Source organism: Nasonia vitripennis, chromosome 1 (genome assembly GCF_009193385.2).
Source record: "Nasonia vitripennis strain AsymCx chromosome 1, Nvit_psr_1.1, whole genome shotgun sequence".
In the NCBI taxonomy this organism is placed as follows: domain Eukaryota; kingdom Metazoa; phylum Arthropoda; class Insecta; order Hymenoptera; family Pteromalidae; genus Nasonia; species Nasonia vitripennis.
Window position 1 is genome coordinate 34,242,214 of NC_045757.1, and position 21,261 is coordinate 34,263,474.

The following is a 21,261-nucleotide window of genomic DNA, read 5'->3' on the forward strand; positions in this document are numbered from 1 at the left end:
CGAAATCTGGCATGCGCATCGTATTTTTTTTTTATCGATTCTTCAATCTTTGATGGTTCCGCTATCATACGATCCACATTTTTCAAAATTACCGACTTGCAATCAAGCACGAGTCTTCCACATTATATAATCGTTTTTTTGAAAGTCTCGGCTTTTGACGTTGTAAGTGTATCAAAGATTATATCGTTGTTCGTGTTGAACGTTTCATCATGTAAGAGGAAAAGCAAGCAGTCTCTGTGTGACACTCCGAATCCCAAAAGTGCTGTCCTGCGGTTTCTGTGAGATACTGGTTCTGATATGTTTAGGCCTAAAAGCGTGCCGTCGTCGCCGATGGTAAAGCGGGCCTTCTCGAGGCTGGGGACGATCACCGCGGGCTGGGGCAGGAGTATCCGGAAGCACGGCAGCAACACGCTCTCCAGCGAGGACCGGAAGCGGTGGACCAGTTCCCAAGACTGCAGCAGTACGTTTTTCGGATTCGGTTATCAATTTTACAAATGATAAATGGTCTCTTGGTTGAATCGTAAGCGGCTGTGCACGTTGCAGGTAAAGAAGCGAAAGACAAGGACAAGGCGGCGCAACTGGCCGTTCCCCGACTCAGCGTCTGCGCCGACGCTCAGAAGGTCGACCGAGCGAAGCTGGCTCAGACTGAGGTAAACCTATCACAACCTATTCGATCTAAAAATAGAAAGAAGCAAAACTACTAACTCTAAATCACGTTCCAGTTCGACATCATAGAGTTCGATCCCGAGACGTTCCGCATCCTGCTGGACTACCTTCACACGGGCAGCTGTCCCCTGACCTGCAGCAACATTCCGGGGCTGATCTGCGCGGCCGAGCACTACGACCTGCCGGAGTTGCTTCAGGCCTGCTTCCATCACGCGAAGCAGTTCTTGCGCATCGAGATTGTCTGCGTGATGCTCTGCGCCCTCGAGAACTACTACTGGCGCTACACCTCGGCCTCCGAGCTCGTCAACATGATCCTCGCGTTCGTCGAGACCCGGGCGTTCCAGCTGTTCCAGAACCCGGACTTCCTCACGCTCAGCGAGTCCATGGTTCAGATGATCATGAATCGCGGCCTCGAGGTCGTCGAGATCAAAAAGTTCGAGGCGATGCTCAGCTGGGCCAAGCATCGGATCAAGACCAAGTCCGACGTCGACGCCAACGTCGAGTTCAAGTGCATCATGGAGAGACTCAGCAGGGACCTCAAGCTTTACAGGATCACCCCCCAGGAGCTGATCAAGGTATGATCTTATTAATTGTATGGATTAACGAGTTCAGAATATGTTATGTATATTCTCATCATTTCTCCAGATTGTGTTACCCTCGAAGTCGATAAGGCACGAGAGGATTCTCGAGACGCTGATGTTCCAGGCGAACTCGGGCATCTACCGGAACGTCGACCACTACCTCGAGGCCTATCAGAATCGGGTTCAGAATCAGGAGAGCTTCGACGGTGGCTTCTAAATGCTGCACCGAAGGGAGAACAAGAGAGAGATACCTGATAATTTTTAAGGAGGAAACGTATAACTGACAAGTTTTCAAAGTGATACATACAGAACACGAGCGTTTCTCAAAGCGATTTAACACGAATATAATACACACACGTATATAGTGCTTTTTCGCTAGAGTTAAATGTAGCGGAGCCGACTAAAAATGTGGTGGATATAAGTTAACTTCGAAGACGTCGAGAAGTCTGATAAAACATACATATAAATATTATACATATATATTGAAGAAGAAAAAAGAGGAAAAAATATAATATATATATAAAGTATCGAGCGAATTTTCACTGGAGATGTTTCGGTATATACATATAACTTTTTGAAAAAATTAAATAAGGAAAAAATATGGCATTTGGACGCAGAGAGATGCACAATTCTAATAGTCTTAGGGTTAAAGTACGTAAGAACAAGATGAGCAAAAAAATAAATAAAAAGTCATAAGCGAAGTATTAAAAATAAAGGGTGCAGACACACCACGCGCGCTACAGACTAGGACAAGCGCTTCCTCGAAACTAACTAGGCGCTTGGCTTAGCTCGCGGTAAGTTGTAAGATTCTTATAAGCGTATAGCAAAAAATAAAACAGAGAAAAAAATATATAAGAATATATAAATATACATATTTGAAATTTGGTCTGCCAACGGAGTACTGGCGTCGATATCATATTTTTTATACTCGTTTTCGGGTGGAACACAATAAACACACACATACGATTTTTTAGTATAATACACACGATGAGGACGATTGAGTCTCGTTGCTTTTTAAAAAGGAAAAATAAACAAAGTGTATGAGTAAAATACTTGATTCGATTTTTAAAAGTGATTTTTCATCGGTTCTTCGGGGGCTATAAAGCCGGGAGCGCACACAATAAAAAATTGTCTTATACATATATAGTATATATGGTACGCCAGTACTTGATAAATCGACCGAATGTGACAATCCGTACGATAATGATGAGAGAAGCGCATTTTGAAAATAATAATGAAAAACAAAGTACACGATACATATAGCGATAAGAATATAACGAGCATTAATATATATATATATATATATATATATACACACACAAAGTTGATTATAAATATCGAATACAATACTAGTGTAATAATGATAATGTCGGTAACTATATATATTATTACAATATGCAAAAAGAAACAAATTAGTATTGAAACGAGTTGATGTTGAATGTGAGGAACAAAAATATTTGAAGTCTGTTCTGTTTTTCTATCGTAGATTTTGTATCTTCAATACTCTAAGTCAGAGATTCTAAAAAAAAAAAGTTTGAGTGCTGAAAAAACAAGTTTCTCGCGGGTATAATACACGCGGGAACAAAATAAATATATGATGAAAAAAAAAATTAAAACTACGTATAAGCTATATCCCTGAAAGTTGCGATTGAGAGTATAAATATATTAAGGATCGACATCACCAAAAATTTTAGGCAAACAAAAAGAAGGGAGTTTGGGCGCTCTATATAAGTAGCCGCGTATATAATTATACATTGTAACGAGGAACAACGTCCCTCGCCACGCCGGTAATCGAGGCAGGATAGAGAGTGACGAAATAGGGCGGCGTTGGCTCATGCTCTCGTTACAACATATACATATATATATCGAACTATATCGACGTCGGTGAGTCGAGTGGTCGTTTTGCTCCACTCGCGCGTGATGTATTGTGACAAATAAACATATCGAGAAACTCGGCGAATGGAATGTGCACATCGCCGACTGCATACCCCTTTGAATATTGATGAAACGAATCATTGATTCGGAATCAATGTTGCTATTCTGTATGCTCGATCGTAAATTCCATAAATATACATACACACGTGGATTATTGTCGCGTCAATAAAATACAATGAAAATATGACAAGCTGGCGCGACTTCCATACATGTATGGTTATACACAAAACGTGTGCAGATATTCTATTCGCAAAGTTGCTTATACGAACACAAAGAAATAACAAAAAAAAAAAAAAAAAAAAAAACAGTCGAACATAAAAATCGAATCTTTTTAGAAGTCCGAGCGAAGACAAGATATTTTTTACACAGTCAAGCATATAACCCGTTTTATTACCGTCAAAATTCTGTGCGAGAAAGAGAGACGCTTGAATATTCGATAATTATAATTCGCTTGTGTGCAACGCGCATAATCTCTGTAGCTTTTATCGAGCAAAATCTGTAGCTGCTTTTTCGAAAGTGCGAAATTCAAGCGTTTCTAAAAATCTCCCGCGTTTCCCCGACCGCTGTATACTACCTATATATATGCGCGCATGTATGAAAAAAGAGATAAACTGATTCCTTCTGACGTCACACAGCGAGTGACTCAGTCGCGACAAGCAGAGCAAAGAAAAATGGTATTTAAGAATAACTATAATGATTATTAAAGATGAAAACGATGAAAATTAAAGACAAAAAAAATCAACACTCGGATTGCTCGAAGGGCGTTCGCCAAAACTGTTAAGTGTCTTACTGTTCGGGCTGACGGCTGGACGACCGTAGATATGATTCTCTTGATTCTTTTTTATTTTCTATAAACAATAGAAACTCGAAAGGTTTATATAGGCCAGGCGTTTGTATCGTAAAATACTCTGCTTTTTAACTATGATATATATATATATATATATATATATATATATATATATATATATATAACGATTTTTTACGTACGACTTATGGAGAACGATTTCTTTTTTATATTACAATAATGAAGCGTTTAGTTGTGCGCGATCTCATTACATTATGTATAGTTTTCGACTGTAAAACGGATTCCTATTGCAATTGCGAAGCAGTGCAGGCATTGCTTATATATTTGTGCATCAATGAGCAACAACATTTTGCAGATTTTCTGTTGATGCCGTTATGTACATATACGCATAAATACATATATGACGAGTGAAAAACGTTAGTTTGTCCAGCTGTTGCCGTCTACTGTTCAACTGTACATGTACTATGCAAATATATATATATATATATGAAAAAAAAAACATATACATAAAAAAGATTACATTACCTGGTGAAGAAACAACAACAAAAAAACGCTGTATGATGAAACGTGAGATACAAAAACACACATATATATGAATAACATACATATATACAATATCCATTATATGCACGGTGATATATCAAATACATACACCTATAAGGAAAAATAACGTCGTGCATGAAAAACAGAAAAAAAAATGACAACAAAAATCTTGAAGCCACGTATAGTAGGGTGTAGCATTAACGAGTGTTGAAAAGCTCGAGAGCGGCATTTGACAAAAGACAAACAGATTAATAATCTCCTTTTGATATCGAAGTTGTATTCATCATTGCTGTGTTACAAATTATATATAAACTCATCTGTTACTCCGCGTCATCAAAGTTTAACGATATATTGATTATCCGAAACATTGTATAACATTTTGGAAACGAATATTGGAAACCGATATAATATATTATCTTGTGAATAATACACGCACATTATGGAACTCGTGATATATACATGCATACATATATATGAAAACTGCGTATTGATTCTCATAAAGCGCATAATACCATATTACACCCGTATTTTGAATTATCGTATAGATGCAATACTTGCGCGCGAGCATGTAATATTGAGAGAAAAATTGATCAGATGTAATAATTAATAAATGTTTGAAGTTTTGTTGTTACGATATATTAAAAGATTGACATAGCTTGCAAGTTATTATTAAGCGTGTATCGATTGAGGTATAATGCAGTATTTTGATTGTTGAATAATTTAGTATAACGAAAACATACTGTAACTCTTCGAAAGCCGGCTGATGGAATTATAAATTAGTCTTGTGTTCTATCATATACTCATGAAGAAATGTGCGTTGTTTTTAAATAAATTGAATATTTTTATTATATCAGACACTTTTGTTGAGAGAATTCAATTTATTTATCACGCCTTCATCCCGATTACAAGTGCTACTCGATTCCAATGATTTTTTTGAATTTCTTTTCAATGCACAAGGAAAATGATCAAAAATCTTACTCAAAGCCTGTATCGAAACCAGTTTCATGTCGCGAATCGTTGAAATTCTCACTGTAAACTCTCGAGCATGTATAATCAAGCAGCTGCTGTCTTTTAAGTCATCGTTGTTGATGTTGTTACACTGTTGTTGTGACGGTGATGCCGTAAAGGTAGCCGATAACACTCGTACATATCTATAATCTCTCAGTTCCAGAACTGCATAATAATCCAGTACAAAAGTAAAGGAAATTGTAATATCCGATCAAAGCGTCGTTCCGTCTCCGCTTCGTGCGCGTCTTATTATCATAATGCCATTTAATAATGTATAACAGAAAGGTCGTGTGCGAATCTCTATTTGTGTGTCCACATACGTGTTTCTTTGATATTCCAGAAATAAGCGCTCGATTGTAACAGACCGCAATATCCTTATGTATAACAGTGAGAGATGATCAGCGGACTTAATTTTGTAAGATTTTGAGCGCTCTGCGAATGGACTCTTGTAACGATCGATTTTATCGCAAAGAAAAATGTTTGCTTAAAAAATTAACACGTGCGTGTGTCTCGCTTCGGATTACAAGAGTCCATTCACTTTGTAATATAAAGTTTCTTCATAGAGTAAACGAGCGATTGATTTTCCTCTTCGTCGTTACAATTATTATGTCATTGTCATGAAGATTCATTTTTGTAAATCATCGGTTATCATATAAATGATTGTAAACTCGAATTGCGAAGTAAAAACAAACTGATCAATTGCACAATTTATTGAAAAATTCATCTCTCCTATATATTTGCTTCTATTTCGATGCGACACAATGGTACGAGCGAGAATCAGCACTCGTTGTGCTGCTACTCTCGCGTGGATATTAACGAAATGAACAAAAAAAAAAAAGTATGAAACTCAAAACAAACTGCGAATGCAAGAGAATAAATTATGACAGATGATTTATTGTATATGAAGCTACTGTGATGTTACTGTTGAATATAATGAAAACAAAAATATACATATATATCTATATAAATGAGAACAAAATTAACCACCAACGAAGAGAATCATGCTTGTTTGATATACCTTTTTAATTTTTTTTTCTCTGTATCAGTTTATTTCTGAAGATCCGTATTTACACAAGAGCCGCGCAAATACTTTAAGAAAGGTAAGTAACCGAAAATTCGCTTACGGTTTTGTTTTATATAAAATCATCACATTTATTTACATTTCTACACTATTGATAAATCCCTGTACAAATCATCGACCGTCGATCGGCATAACGAAGTATGAATTAATCTGCTCGAAGTTAATTAAAAAAAAGTTCTAGTCACTGTATGTAAAATGTCTTTTCTGGCCATCAAAGCGAAATTACTCCGGTTCCCGCAGTACAAGCCAGATGCAGTCTTTTTAAAATGCTAGGTACACAATCCTATGTACACCTTTGTACACTCGCATATCTTACGCAGTCACTCCTAAGTTTATTAAGGGAATTACGCGACAAGTTAGTTTTTCGTTATTGTCTATTGTACAATCATTTCACCACTTTGCCCGAATACTCCAATCCTTTGGTGTCCAATGCAAACATTTCGGATCTATTCTTATTTTTCTTTTTTCCATTGCTGCCATGTGTTGATCGATTATTTCCCTGAGAACCAAATTACATTTAGAAAAGGTATCGAGACCATGAGCATGACAAGGTTTTGGAGATTTAAAGACTTACCTATTTAATGTAACGATATATTGTCCCTTATAATAGTTGATGAGGTTATGTTTTTGTAAAGTTGAGATCACATCTTCCTTTTTAATTGAAGTCAGTTCACAAATTTCATTTATCGTTATTGTCGGCTTTTCATTGTTCTCGCCAACAGGTTTGACATTGAGCAAAATGTCCAGTATTGTGTGAGTCCAATAGCTACGGTAAGATAATAATCCTAAATCTGAAAGTGGTTTTTCAGGAGAACCCGTTTTTCCTTCAAATTTCGAAAGTTCATAAGAAAATTCGATCAAAAGTTTTCCATAGCCTTTCCTCTGAAACTGAGGCATAGTAAGAATACAAGCTACATTGTAATCTTCTGTTGACTCCTTTTCTTTGGAAAAATAACCCACTATGTGAAATCCTCGAGTGTCAAATTCTGTCATCACATAAAATAAAAATGGATCCGTGTCATAATACAGAGTTTTATGGTCGAGAAATAATTTTGCCAGCAAGCAAAGGTTTTGGGCATAATTCTTGTTTTTTCTTCCATCTATTTCAAAGAACGATATTGATCCCTTTCGATATATCTCATTGCCTGGTGGATGACGTAGATTGCATTTAGCTAAATGTCTTTCTAAACACTTCCGACTCTTGCGATATTTCAAGCAGAATTCACAAATGTATATACAATTAAGATTAACCATTTCTTGAGGGTATGGACTGAAGTACCATGGTTTTATTCTGTGTCTACCAAGTTCAATGAGTTCTATATTCTTCATTCTTGTGACTACATCATCGTGATGATGTGCGACCAGTGAACCGGTTGGACGTGGACCAGCTGTGGGTTGCTGTGTTGTTCCATCTTGGGAGTCTTCATTTTCGAGAAAATTTGCTTTTCTCTTTCTGGCCATTTTCTTTTGCAATGCTGCTTGCAGCACTGCTGATCCGTTAACCAGCTCATTATTTACAATTGTCGGGCTTTGTGGTCTGCTAGATATTAACTTTTTTGGAGTAGCTGCTCCAGTCCCGGGTGCAGTAGATCCATCTCGTTTTGGGAATGTAACTTCTCGAGTATCTAAGTATTCTTCGGTTACCCATTCGTCTAACCTTTTGTTGACTGAAAAATAGTTCCATAATAGCAATTATCACACAGATAAGTAAGATCTGACATGCTTACAACTGCTTTCATAGTGGTAAATCAACGAGTGAGCACATTGTCTTCTAAGACTAGAGTGTTTGAATGCGCATGAAAATTTACCACCATGTCAGAAAGATTATTGGAGAAAACAGCGATAAACTATACTCACAAGCTAAATAGTGAATGTAATAATTCCTCAAGCCATTTTCGTCTTTTATGCTTATGATCTCCGCCTCAGCTGAAAAAATATTTACAATGTAATTTATGAATGTATACTGTGCTGCCCTAACCTAGAAGTTCTGTTGATACGATTTTTACATCTTTGCTATGTAACTATAATCAAAGATAATTTCGAAAAGCATTACATTTCACAAAATAGTGGGTAACTTTTGAAATTCATGAGCTGAGTTTCAATTAACAAACAACGTCTACAGTAATATCAGCTTGCAATGCAGTATACAACGAGCCCTTGAAAGCTTGCTTCGCACATGAACTATGCTCTCAGGAGCAATATAAAAACTGCTCTCTCGAAAACGAAGGAGCAAGAATCTTGAAAAAAGTAAAAAATACTCACGCCAGTCGTCTGTGCCACTCATTCGCACTTTTAAACGACATCCTTCTACCAGTGCAGTCTGAAAGTGAGGTTAGGATTATGCATTAGAAAATCACAATGGCATTTTAACAAAGTAGTATAAAAGAACGAGGTAAATTTAAGACTATGCAATAAAGTCTTACCCCCGAGTCACATACTGTTTCCCCTTCCTCGTGTTCTTCAATCATTTCCGATCTTTTGTCAATCACATCAACACTTCCTCACAACCTCCGACACTGTCTGTTTTGAAGCGCTCGCAGCACTGAAAACGCGACGCCGCCGCCGCGAGTCAGCCAGAGTCCAGACCAGTATAAGTAGCCTGTGCGTGTTTGCGGCACATGCGCGCGCGTTAACCTCGTCGGTAAACTAGGCAGAGTTGTTGTCGACTACAACGCCGGCATCAGCGCCTCGAACGGAAGAGACGATCGGGTGTTGGTAACCGACTATGTCTATAACCTTTACTAAAATGGCAACACAGTTTGCCGACCTTTCGTGACCGACGGACGTTGAGAAGTTTGGCAGGATGTCGGAGAGAGGCGGTGTGTTTTCAAAGTACTTTATTATTCGTTCAGTTCTAATGGTTGCTTATGCAGGAGCGAAGCAAAGAATTAGTCCCTATTCTCTATCAGGACTATATAATGATATAAGTATGGGCAACGCTAAACCGGCTAAACCGGTGTTTTCGCAGATTCTCTACCTTTTCAAGAAAAGTATTCAATTTGTTAAGTTATTATTTTTTTTTTCAGAATTGGAAGAAGACAATCGGTTGGACATACTTATCAAATATTAACTCGAAGAAAGTTCTTTGGATCTTACCTCGGGCTAACCTATAAACGAGAGTGACAAAGTTGAGATGAAACGTTCTTCTCCACAAGGCAAAGTTTTCAAGCAGTTGACGAAAGGTAGGCAAAGAATATACACTGACAAATTAATTTGCTATTTTGAGACATTTATTTTCATTCAAATACATCCAGTTTTCAAACGTCTGTTCAAGAATACAGTATCATAGTGTATCCATCTCAGAAGAGGCATAAATTTCAGTAGTTTTGCACAATTTTTTAACGCCATTCTTATCGCTAACGTTTCTTGTTATTCCCTGGCAGCAGCGTCAGCAATACCTACGAGGCAGAGAATAAGAAGCGTATAACACACACACACACACACACGAGGTATACATATACAAGCAGAGAGCACATGCAGCATCAGAGGGTGGTCGGGAGGCTCCTTGGTACGCGAGAGCTGGTCCATTAATCAAGAAGGCAAGCCGCGCGTGTATCCACCCTAAGATCTTTGGAATTTTGGAGCCCGCAGCTTACGCTACCCGCACGATACGGACCTGGGCCGTCACGCCACGGCACAGGGGGTAGCCTCGTATATAGGGGGGCTTATATATGCATGTATGTGGCATGTGTATACCCCGCACACGTATACGCGGCGCGCAGGGCAGCAGCAGCAGCGCTATATAGTATATGTATAGAGCGGAGGTCGAAGGAAGGGGCAGATAGAGAGCGAGCGAGCGAGCGCGAGGTTGTGCCGCATGCAAGGGAGCAAGAGAGAGAGAGACGACGACGTGAGCTTGTAGGTGCACAGGGCGTGGCCAGGGTCCGCCAATCGGAGGTCGAGGAATTCCTCCGAAAGCCCGAAATCGAAGCGAGTAAAAATTTTAGCGGCCGTGTCAAACGCCAGAGAGCGCACGTAAGGGGATCAACGCGCTTGATCTCGGCTTACATTTTCCTTGCCTTCTTCTATACGCATATACCTATATCTACACGTATGTATATATATTCTCGGAGTGAGAGCACTTTTTCCAGCCGCCCGCTTGGCGGTCTCCTCTTCGCCACCCCCTTTTTCGCCTACTTCTCTCCCCCTACCCCCCCTTACTCTCTTTGCCTCTTTCTTGAGATTTGCCTTCGTCAATCTCATCTCTTCTCGATTTCTTTGCGCTTCGCGTGCTTGTCCGGCTTCCAGAGGAGACGTCTCTGGCCTTTTTTTTAGAAATCGTTAGGTTTCTTTTCATTTTATATGCTGTTTTGTATAAACTTAATCTTGATTTGGCTAGCACTTAGTGTAAAACTTGACGTACATCTCTGATGATGCAAAACAAGCTTGCTCGGCTTGGGCTAGAACAACGAGAAACTTGTCGAAATTCGTTTTTGAGTCCAAGACTTTGACGACCGCGAGAAAATTGCCATCCGGCAAATTGTATATCTTCAATAATCGAACGTTTTCCCTCAGTTTTATCGACACGTTCGCAACCGAACCTTCGGCGTTCTATTGCGAGCACAGAATATTGAGATCCAAATATCCCGGCTGCCAGCAAACCCTCGCGATTCCGCTATTGTTGGCGTACACGTAACTGTCAACCGCTGAGATTTGCTGCTCCGTCGCTCTGACAGTTGGCGAAAAAAATAAACTCGACCTTATCTCCAATTTTGTCAACGACGAAGTAATCCTCCCCAGAGTTCGGATAAATAACGCGATCGATGATCAAGATGTCGTTAAACGAATCGTTCGACACGATTTCTCCCAATTCTTGCATTGGCTTGATAAGCTGTCCGTTAAAATCGTAAGATCTGATGCAGTAGTTAGTGCGGTAGCGTGGATGTTTGAAATCGACGTCGAAAGAATTCTCGTACTGAACAATTTTGTGAAAGTAAAAGTTGTAAGTGTTATCCGAAATCATTGAGACGTCACTGGATTGACAATCGGCGAGGTTCACGATTTTGAAAACTAAGCCCAGCTTATCGCCCGGCAAATCCTCCGTGAACGTAATCATGACTTTATCCGCGGGTATCAGAGAGTAAGTCGTGTACAGATGAGTGGTTTTCCGAAACGTTTGACGTAAGAAGCAAGATCTCGTCGTCGTTTTGCCGGAAAATTCATGGCTTGTGACGGTTAATTTGCAATCGGTATGCGTTGCTCCTTCGACGTAGTTGTCACACGCGATTACAGCTATATTGTGACTGCTTTTTTCCGCTTTTATGTATCCGAAATAGCTCTCTTTCTTTCTGTTGTCGATGGTCCACTCTGTGCTGAGGCTTGAGTTTTGTTTTACTGTCCGAGATTCTACTGTATAGTTATACTTAAGAGTAGTAAAACTGCGAGAACGCTATTAAGCAGCATTTTTTTAATTCGCTAAGAGGGTTACCTGAGAAAAAGTTTAGAGTAGTATTCAGTTGTTTTTTTTTTTAAGTGAGCTATATTATTTATACAAGATGAAATTCTTACTTTAAGATTTACGAATAGAACTTACCCAAACGTTTATAATAAGTACTAAGAAATCCTGTTCAATTTTCAAATCAGTAAAGAATTGGCGTCTGCTTACAGCTGCAACTATTTGTTCAAGCAACTCATATTCCCTCCCATTATAACGTGATAAGATACAAATATCAACAGCTGAGATTAATTAAACGATTAATTCTAGATCGATTCAATCGCTTCAAAAATCATTTTTCATCGATCCAACGTCGTATTCAATAACACAAACGGCCTACAGAGAGCAGATTACGTATTCAGCATTAATTGAACCAAATAAAATTAACAATGCAAATTCCGCCAAAATTTCCGCGGCGCGCGCTCAAGAAGAGCATAGGAGCTATAAGGGTAGGCAGTGTATACAGTGTATACAGAGTGCAAAAGTCCTGGCGTATAACCGCGAGCGCAAGCAGCGCGTATAAGACACATATAGAAGCTTTCTCGAATCCCCGAAAGATAATTATTTGTCGTCGGCGCGCGAAAGCGAGTATGTGCGCACTCCATACTCCCTCGTCGTAGAAGCGGAGAACTCTCTCTCTCTCTCTCTCTCTCTCTCTCTCTCTTTCTCTCAACGAAAATTGCTGTGCGCTGCCGGAGTCTGCATTTAATAGCCTCTCGCTACTGCTGCTGCTTCTCTGCATCGCCATTAGGAATCCCACAAGGCCTCGTTCCGGGGCCCGGGGACGACCTCGCGTATAGCAGCTCTCGAGACTGTGCCGCCGCTGCGGTCTGCGCTAACTTCTCTCCCAGTGTGTGTATGTGTGTGCAATTTATGTGCACCGGTGAGGTGCTGCTGCAACGCTAAAATCATTAGAAACAAGCGAGAGAGAGAGAGAGAGAGAGAGAGAGAGAGAGAGAGAGAGAGAGAGAGAGAGAGAGAGAGAGAGAGGAGGTATGCACGTGTGAGTATGTGTGTGGCGATGGAGAGCGTGTCCGCATAGAGGGAGGGAAAGACCACTCTGCGCAGAATCCTCCCTACCGATGTGCCGTTAGAATGCTTAGATAGGCCTGTGGAACACACACCTCCCCGGAAATCAATATCAAAACATTCCTCTCCAGCGGCATGACCCTCTCTTCCTTCGCATGTGTGCGCGAGTGTGATGGAGATGAGCGAGTGTAGGCCGGCCCATGGCGTCCTCTGCAATCGTCCGTTGTCTGGAGTTAAAATGTCGCTAAAATTGAAAATGTACTGAACCTAATCAATACACACGTTTGTTTCAGATTACACGTGGCTCAGCCTATAACGGCTCAACTCTTTAACCGGCGTCGAGACTTTTAATTCGCTCGGCGTACTTGGCAAATTCGACTATACTGCAGTTCATTCACCACTTCTGCGCGCGGATCATGGATTCGAGGCGATTTTTGAGCTGCAGGGAAAGCGGAGTTGGATAACTTCATCCGCAGCAGTCTTCGAACTGTATCGGCGCTCGATCTGTGAATGGATTCGACTAAAGGTGAGTGAAAATAACGTAAACAGTTTCATTGTATAAACGATAACCTTTATTGTCGCAAGCTTATATTGTAGCAGTGCCTTTCATCGACAAAAATACCTGTAGACACAATGAAAAAGCGTATGCTGCAGTGAGCTTACACGCATACGCCCAGCTCAAAAGAAAGCTCACCCGCGATTACGCACTCGTGTGCGGCGCTCTGCGGGTAATCGTCGCGCACACTAGACTCGCGCCAAAGAAAAGCTCAACTCTCATCTCGCGCGTCTCCGCCGGCTGCGCGAAAGGTTCAAAGCGGCCGCAAGAGCGAGGTAAATTAGTTGGGGAAGTCGACCTTCGCGCATCTAATTTACGAGGAAGCAGCTCGCATGCGCTTGGCCCGTAAAAGCGGTTCGCGTCGCTTCAAAGCTCGCTCGCGTATACCCTCGCCTACTCGTCGTCGTCGTTGGTGCGGAGGGCAAAAAAGCAGCGCATACAGCTCTCTCTCTCTCTCTCTCTCTCTCTCTCTCTCTCTCTCTCTCTCTCTCTCTCTCTCTCTCTCTCTCTCTCTCCTTACGAGTGCGATACGCGAAATTCCTCGGCATCCCTTTCCTCTTTCTCTCTGCTTAAAATTCATAAGGCGCTCTGTTTACTTACCAAAGATACGCGCTTTTCGACGCCTTTCTTCTCCTCCCCCCCTGCGCGTTTATATCTCGTCTCTCTGCTCTCTTTCTCCCTCTAGGCGCCGGCGTCGAGTCGCGTGCTTTATCGCTGGGAATAAAATTATTGGTTGCACTTTTCCTCGATTTTTCTCTCTCTTTGTGCGCGCGGCCGAGCAGGGCCACTCTCGAGCTGTATATATAGGGCCTCTTGTGAGAAAGGAGAGCAGACGACGACGTTGAAGGATGTCCGCGGGATTTTTCAATGGAGCGAGGCTGTATATACTCTGATGAACAATCGCGGCGCTCGAGAGAAGGGAGAGATGCTTAGGGAGAGACGGCTACTTATGGAGAGGCGAGCGATTATTGCTATCTGAGCTTTCTTTTTCGCGGACGTTGCCAGCCGGATGGATCGAGAGGGATTATTATGTGGCTGTTCAGGCTTCTGGACAGTTTCGAAATTCAAAGGGTTTAGCCAAGCTTCTTTATTTGCTTTTTCGTGTATATTCGCATTCAGCGTCTATCCTAAGCATCATAGACTCGTTCCTCTAATTAACCGTCTTCGAGCCGTTCCCCTTCCCCGTAAAACGAGCTCGACATCAGTCTCCTTTCGTCAATTGTTATCTCAGCCTTCCTCCAAAGCAAAACAGAGGCTCAAGAATCCCCGCGATAAAAAGCTCGAGCTACTATTAACTCGTTACCCTGCACATCGCGCAAGTTCTTCCCATCTCACACACGCGAGTAATATATTCGCTCGTCTTTGAGCTGATGCGTTATCAAGAGTAGAGGGACGTGATACTGACAGTAGCTCGAGCTTAGAAGTATAAGAGCAAGAGAGAGAGAGAGAGAGAGAGAGAGATAGAAGACGAAGTGGGAGGAGGAGGAGGTAGCTCGGCGGCATTGTTCCAAGAGAGGAGAGACGCACAAGCTGCTGCCTCTATTAGGCCGCACACGCGGCTGCTGCAGAGGGAGAGCACCAGGCGAATGGAACTTGGCGCGCACAGCTCTCGCTCGTCTTAGAGGTTGCACACATAAAAGGGAGACAGAGAGCGAGAGAGTTGCGAGGGAGAGAGAAGCAGAGAGCAGCCATCTTGCCACAAACTTGACTCGACCAATCAGCGCCGACGTTGTGGTCACCCGGGCTTTCACCCTCTCGCTATACAGCATACTCGCGTGCACACGTATATAGATATACACGTATACACACCTCATACACACGGCTGAGTGCGCTCGAGAGTTCTCCTCTCTCTCTCTCTCTCTCTCTCCTCCTCCTCTTCCTCTGCTGCCGGCGGTGCACACGCTACGCTGCACCCTTTAATTCTAATCAATTTAGCGTAGCGAGCGTCAGCCGTATGTGCGCGCGCGCGCGGCCGCAAGAAGCGAGATAGATGGAAGGGGGTAAGTAACCTCTCGGGGCTGCTGCTGCCTCGTCGTCCCTTGGCTCCCGGTTGCCATTCCCTTCTTCTTCTTCTTCTGCAGCTCGGGCGTACAGAGCTCGCTGCTTCCTACATCGCGAAATAATTAGAGGCGGACTAATCGACCGAAGTTTACGGGCGCGTGTGCTGCTGCTGCTGCACCTTTCCTTCGCTCGATCCCCTGGGCTTTCCGCGCGCTTATTTATACGCTGTACGCTCTTCACGGTGACCATTGTTCCGGGAGGGAGAACGACGTTGGGTTGGAGCGGGGAATTATTAATGTCGTGTTTTGACTCGATTAGATGGCTGGCGCATCAGAGCGGAGAGACTTCGCCGGATGTATGATGCGATTTATTACCTCCCACGTTGAGAAAGAGAGAGGAGAATCTTTCTCAGCCGAGCTCAAAGCGAGAATAAGACGCGGAACGAACAATTTATTTGTGCCCCTGATGAAGTCAAGGGTGTCTCTATGTGTGTGTGCGTAAATCGAACCGCATTGGAGTTAGGAGAGTGCGATCCGCGAGTACTTTCTCTATCTCTCCTCGATATTTCCCTCTTGAAAGCGGGAAAAAGGCGAGGGAAGAGATTCGTCTCGCGTATCGAATGGAAAAATCTACTTTCGGAGTTGCAGCGACAAAATCGAAAAGCGTTTTGGACGCTTATGCGACATCCGAGCGTTTGGTTCATCACTTCGCGAAACACCAACAACACTGCGGCGATTAACCCGGATAAAAGAAGAATTAAGAAGCCGTCGCGGCGATGAAGACACAGAGTGTTTATCGGTTAATTAACTCGCGCGGTATTTCAAGAGGGTCGTCTCTCTCTCGGATATTTCCTCGGCGAGCATTAGTCTTGGGGTGTAGCAGCAGCAGCGGCTTACACTTGCGGAACGAGTCGAGCAGCCTTGACGGGTGTTTTTAAGTACTTCCGACAAGCCAAGTCCGCGAAGACCAGTCGTTCCGATGGGGACAGGAGAGAGCGCAGTGCGAAGCTTTTAACTTTTCGACTCTGTCACCTGTCGTTTAGCAGCGCGACTCGCTATACTAGTGCTAGTCCGAGCACTTCATTATTTGTGCGCCCCGGTGAATCTCCTCCGGAAACTGTCGCGAAACTCAATTTACTTATGCATTTATAGCGTATTACGGCCGAGAGATAGAGAGAGAGATCGGGATGAGCAAACTCGTTTTCCCACCGGGAAATCGCGAATATTTGCCGCCGAATGTAAATACGCGATGGGATATTTTGGGATGTGGGACGCTGCGCTGAAATGTTGGGAATTGGACTTACAGGTTGGATTTTTTTGCTGATGATCGCGAGTACTCGTGCGTGAAAATCTAATTCGTTTTTTCGTCGCTGTCAGAATGTATTAAGTATGTTTAGTTCGTTGAGATCAGTTGAAGTTCCGACAGTAACGAAATAACTTAAATGGACTAATTTTGTGAAGTAGCGTTTTCCCGAAAAATGCTAAACGTGAACTCATCCAAAACAAAAAAAAAACGAGCAAATCTCCCACCATCCACCCTTCGCTTATCTTTACAAGCCTCTCTCGAGTGGTTTTCGAGCTAATAAAAAAATTACTCCACTCTCTCTCTCGGAAAAAAGCACCGCTGATGCGAACACGCTACCCGCGAAGGGACTATTCACATCCGACAGCGCAGTGTAAGTCTATCCGCACGTGTCTCTCTCGCTCTCTCAAATTGAAAACAACAAAAAAGCGGCTGCGAGAATAATCACGATAAACAAGCTGGTAGTCGCGCTAAATTGGGGCCGCGGACGCGGATAATGACACGAGCTTTCTTCCGCAGCCACTGCAGCCGATACCTATATCGTGCAAATGACGTCGCTCTCGACGTGGTAATTCGTGTGCATTCGCTGTACTGCGAATTAGCTGTTGTTTTTTTTTTTGTATTATTGTTTTAACATCGATAAATAAACTAACTACAATTAACGCCGATATACGATCATAAATCCATCGCTAATGACTTCGACCGCGCTTTGTGGCTCTCAAGAGCGTCAGGAGAAAAAAAATAATCCATCTCAGCGAATCGAATTCACTATACAACACAACGCGCTGCACTCGAGGACGTCGGCGCCGAGGACACAATATAATTCACGAGTTGAATGGAATCGTTGGACTAAAATAATCCAGCGCAGCGACGCGCATCTTTAAAAACGACTTAATTGGCAGCGGCAATTTTTTTCTCTCTCTTCTCTCAACGCACAAACCAGCGTCGATCCGCGCAAAGTACACGCGCCGCACGAGAGAGCAGCAGCCTTTTATTCGTATCTGAAGAGGCTTCGTTATCGCGCGGAGCAAATCTGCGCTCGCTTGTCCAATCGCAGCAGCCGCGTACGTACAGCTCCCCGAGAGAGAAAGAGAGAGAGAGAGAGAGAGAGAGAGAGAGAGAGAGAGAAAGAAAAGAACCTGCGCGTATACATCCGCATCCCCCGGCGGCGGCCGCGAAATGGCCCTCGAGAAATTCCGCGCATGGACTCCGAAAGAGAGGGAGAGCGGGAAAAATTGCTGAAGGAAAAAAGTTCCTCGAGGCGTAAAAGAAAACACAGACGCGGTCCGTATGATATCGCGCGGCGGGAAAAATTGTGCGCGCGCAAAAATAAAAAGGGAGCTGCAGCGAGCGAATGAAAAGCTTCGAGCAAGCGCGGAGCAAACATCGAGCGTGTAATTCGCTCTTTAAAGAACACTTGGACGATAATTACGGGCGCTGGGTGCTTATAGGTAGCGTCAACGCGAGACCTAGAGACTCGTGTGCGTTATATACAAACACGTATGTATATATATATATATATAGCTCGGCGAGGACGAGCGTGCTGTGAAAAGATGCTTTTTGCGCTTATTTTTCGCGACCAGCTAGCGGAAAGACACGTGCACGCGCACGTACTACTCTTTTAATTAGCAGTGCCGCGTTTTTTTTTTCGACGTCTCTACTGTGCGGATGTGGAGGTCGGAGTATGTATGTATGTATGTATATAGTCGAAGGCTTATTTTGACGCAAAGCTCGCGGTTTTCTTTGCCTTTCTTGGCTCCGCGGCTTTTCTTCTCTCGACGACGACGACGACGACGACGCGGAAGCTCGGTCAAGACCTGGCGAGCTGCCTTTTCAAATTAACCCACTTTTGTGTTCCATTAAGTTTTACAACTAATTAAAAGTCGCCGCGCGGAGCTTTAACTGGCAGGATTTTTTAAAGGAACTGCGTTTCACGTATGTATGTGTGTGTGTGTGTGTATCTTATTGTATACGGACGAAAGCCACTTCGACATTCGATTACAGCTTGTATAATAAAACATCGTCGCGCATCTGCGCGCATATAAACAGAAAATTCGATTGCTCTTCGATCCCAAACCACCCCAACGTGACCAGAGGAGCATTATACGGGCTTCCGCGTCCCCGGGCGCTCCTAAAAAACATCCTCGATCCACCCACGCGTACGCACAACAAACGCGCAGATAAGAGCCTTTCCCCCTCTGAGAAAACGAACTACTCGCGTTAAATTCCATTCGATCCGGTGCGTGTGACAGCGTAGAAATATACACACACGCGCAGCCCGGCATCAATCTCTCGGAGCTTCCATTTTGCATGAGAGAAAGAGGGAGAGGGATTCCGGCGCATCCGGCGAGTCGCTATTTCGGAAAACGGACCCCTGGGCTATGTGCGCGCCTGGCGCGAAAGGAAACGAATCTAGAGAGAGAGATGCTACTCGAGAGAGAGAGAGAGAGAGGAGGGATCCGGGCTAAAAGGAAGCTCGAGGGGACGTAAAAGGGACGACGAGGCGGACGCGATAGTCGCTCCGGGGCTCGGTTGGTTACACACATACGTATATATGCTAGTCTCCGCCGGAGAGAGAGAGAGAGAGAGAGAGAAGCCGCTGCAAGGGAGATACGAGCCGACGCCTCGGGGGAGTAAGCTCCGGAATTTTTGCCCTCGGTTAATACTCTCACTCTCTCTCTCTCTCTCTCCCTCTCTCTCTCTCGGCACTGTTTTTGCGTTTCTGCTCTCGCTACGCGTTTTTCGAAATGTCCAAATCCAATAATCGATGCAGTGCCCGTAATGTATGTACAAGAGAGAGGGAAAATAGGAAATAAGCGAGTCGATAAATCAGCGATAGAAAACACGCAGTCATTTTGACTAAGCAACTTCTACTCCCCATACATCCAACGTCCTCTCTCTCCCCCGGACTCATATATTACCTCCTCACTCTCTCCCCCTATGTATCCGCCATCTTGAAGGACTAGGCGAGCTAGCGCTGCTGGTAACGTCCCCCTCGGCCTCAGCGTCCCTTGAGCGCGCACACACACACACACAACCCACCCACGATCGAAAATCCCGTTAGAGTTATATGTGTGTACGGCATCAGGGCTGGGTTAGCAAGCGCCCATTTTGACGCCGTGTGCCCTTATCTCCGAGCCACGTGTGTGCCTGTGTGTAGGGATCTAAAGAGATTCTGAGTCTGCCCACCTCCTGCTTTGCTTTTAGACGAAATTCTCCGAGGCTCTCTCTCTCTCTCTCTCTCTCTGATGCGTTGTGTACTCGCGGAGAATTGATACGGGTGTCAGGAAGAATGATATGTGAGTTTTTTTTAAGGGGGAGGTGCAGTTCGGCGCGCAGGGAAAATGGTGGAAAATTCGAGGGTTCGCCGATGAAAATAGGAGCGGTTTTTATTATACATTGCCGCTCGGAGTTTAAAGAGCAATTTGAGTATTCATACGGAGAGCTGGTGTATATGCGTATGGATTATTTGCAGAGGAGGTAAAAATCGTTCGTAGGGTTGAAAATAGTCTGAATAAGCAAGACGGATGAAAATACTCAGCGATTTTATGAAAAGTATAACGAGGAGAATCTCTCGATGGAAATAAAACCAATCGAATTAATTCAACGATGGATTATCCAAAATTTCATTTTCGTGGGAGTGGTTTGCGTGTATATATTATAACGAGGATCAGTATAACCGATGTTTTATGCGATACTATCACATCCACACACTCGGGACGTTATGCGTATACATATCTCTCTCCTCTTCGCGCGTCAATCTCGTCGCGAGCGCGGGTAAACCGAGGCCCGGACGGCAATTTATCCCGACCCAAATTCGAATATGCAAATCGCGGAATATTATTATAACGCTGCTTGAGAAGGCTTTGTTGGGCTTACATTATACGCTCGATCTAAGAATAAAGATTTTGTTTGTTTATCATAAATATAGATTAGCTCTCGCGGCGTCGTTTATAATGCGTATTATAGTACACGCGCTTTCATCATTTACAGATCAGACCAGGGAGACTGACACTGACGCGGTTCCAGCTCGCTTGTATTGCTTTGAATTTTCGTAATAGACGGATGTTTGCAAAAATTTACGCGAACAAAGCAGTTTTGGACTGGCTGTTCTCCTACCACTTAAACTCTACGTGTCTCTGGCTAGCGACGATAGGTGGCGCACGGGCACTTTACTCACAACCCTCATAGGAATTTGCGCGCCGAGTCTATGTTATAGCGGTGTGCCAGCTATGCCAAAACAACCTTGTTGGGCCCACTACTTTGAGTCGCGCATGCTATAAGTTGCTGAGATGTAGAGAGACAGAAATCAAAATCCGC

General features: G+C 43.2%; 3 protein-coding genes and 1 long non-coding RNA gene across 12 annotated transcripts in view; 2 read left to right on the top strand and 2 right to left on the bottom strand.

The window, feature by feature from the left end:
• LOC100122885 overlaps window positions 1–3,489 on the top strand; it is an 82,148-nt gene extending 78,659 nt beyond the window's left edge. For 6 of the 7 annotated variants that reach the window (XM_031920774.2, XM_031920775.2, XM_031920770.2 and 3 more), the window contains 4 exons: window positions 306–460; window positions 550–650; window positions 723–1,241; window positions 1,312–3,489. In XM_031920774.2, coding sequence (XP_031776634.1) covers window positions 306–460; window positions 550–650; window positions 723–1,241; window positions 1,312–1,464 — 928 coding nt within the window. In that variant the 3' untranslated portion in view covers window positions 1,465–3,489. The remainder of the gene's footprint in view (window positions 1–305; window positions 461–549; window positions 651–722; window positions 1,242–1,311) is intronic. The other variant, XM_031920772.2, reaches the window with a different exon arrangement.
• Window positions 3,490–6,284: 2,795 nt separating this feature from the next.
• On the bottom strand, window positions 6,285–9,213 carry LOC100122899 (histone acetyltransferase Tip60). Of its 2 annotated transcripts, none has more exons than XM_008217154.4 (5): window positions 9,058–9,213; window positions 8,882–8,939; window positions 8,477–8,545; window positions 7,194–8,286; window positions 6,285–7,118 (listed from the first exon to the last, which is right to left on the bottom strand). In XM_008217154.4, the coding sequence occupies exons 1-5, from the start codon at window positions 9,085–9,087 to the stop codon at window positions 7,010–7,012; spliced, it is 1,359 nt and encodes a 452-aa protein (XP_008215376.1). In that variant the 5' UTR covers window positions 9,088–9,213; the 3' UTR covers window positions 6,285–7,009. The 2 variants fall into 2 exon arrangements, with proteins under 2 accessions (XP_008215376.1, XP_001606507.1); XM_001606457.6 differs by having other exon boundaries at window positions 9,043–9,206.
• Window positions 9,214–9,352: 139 nt separating this feature from the next.
• The window catches only part of LOC100187718 (B-cell CLL/lymphoma 11-like protein), a 104,554-nt gene continuing 92,645 nt past the window's right edge, over window positions 9,353–21,261 (top strand). Inside the window, exons 1-3 of one of the 2 annotated variants that reach the window (XM_031933500.2) lie at window positions 9,353–9,546; window positions 9,646–9,801; window positions 13,376–13,608. In XM_031933500.2, coding sequence (XP_031789360.1) covers window positions 13,593–13,608 — 16 coding nt within the window. In that variant the 5' untranslated portion in view covers window positions 9,353–9,546; window positions 9,646–9,801; window positions 13,376–13,592. Of the gene's footprint in view, window positions 9,547–9,645; window positions 9,802–13,213; window positions 13,301–13,375; window positions 13,609–21,261 lie in introns of those variants that run through there. The other variant, XM_031933502.1, reaches the window with a different exon arrangement.
• Window positions 9,832–10,755, bottom strand: LOC116415728. Its single transcript, XR_004226309.1, has 2 exons — window positions 10,094–10,755; window positions 9,832–10,017 (listed from the first exon to the last, which is right to left on the bottom strand). It is a non-coding gene; the product is annotated as an uncharacterized LOC116415728 (long non-coding RNA).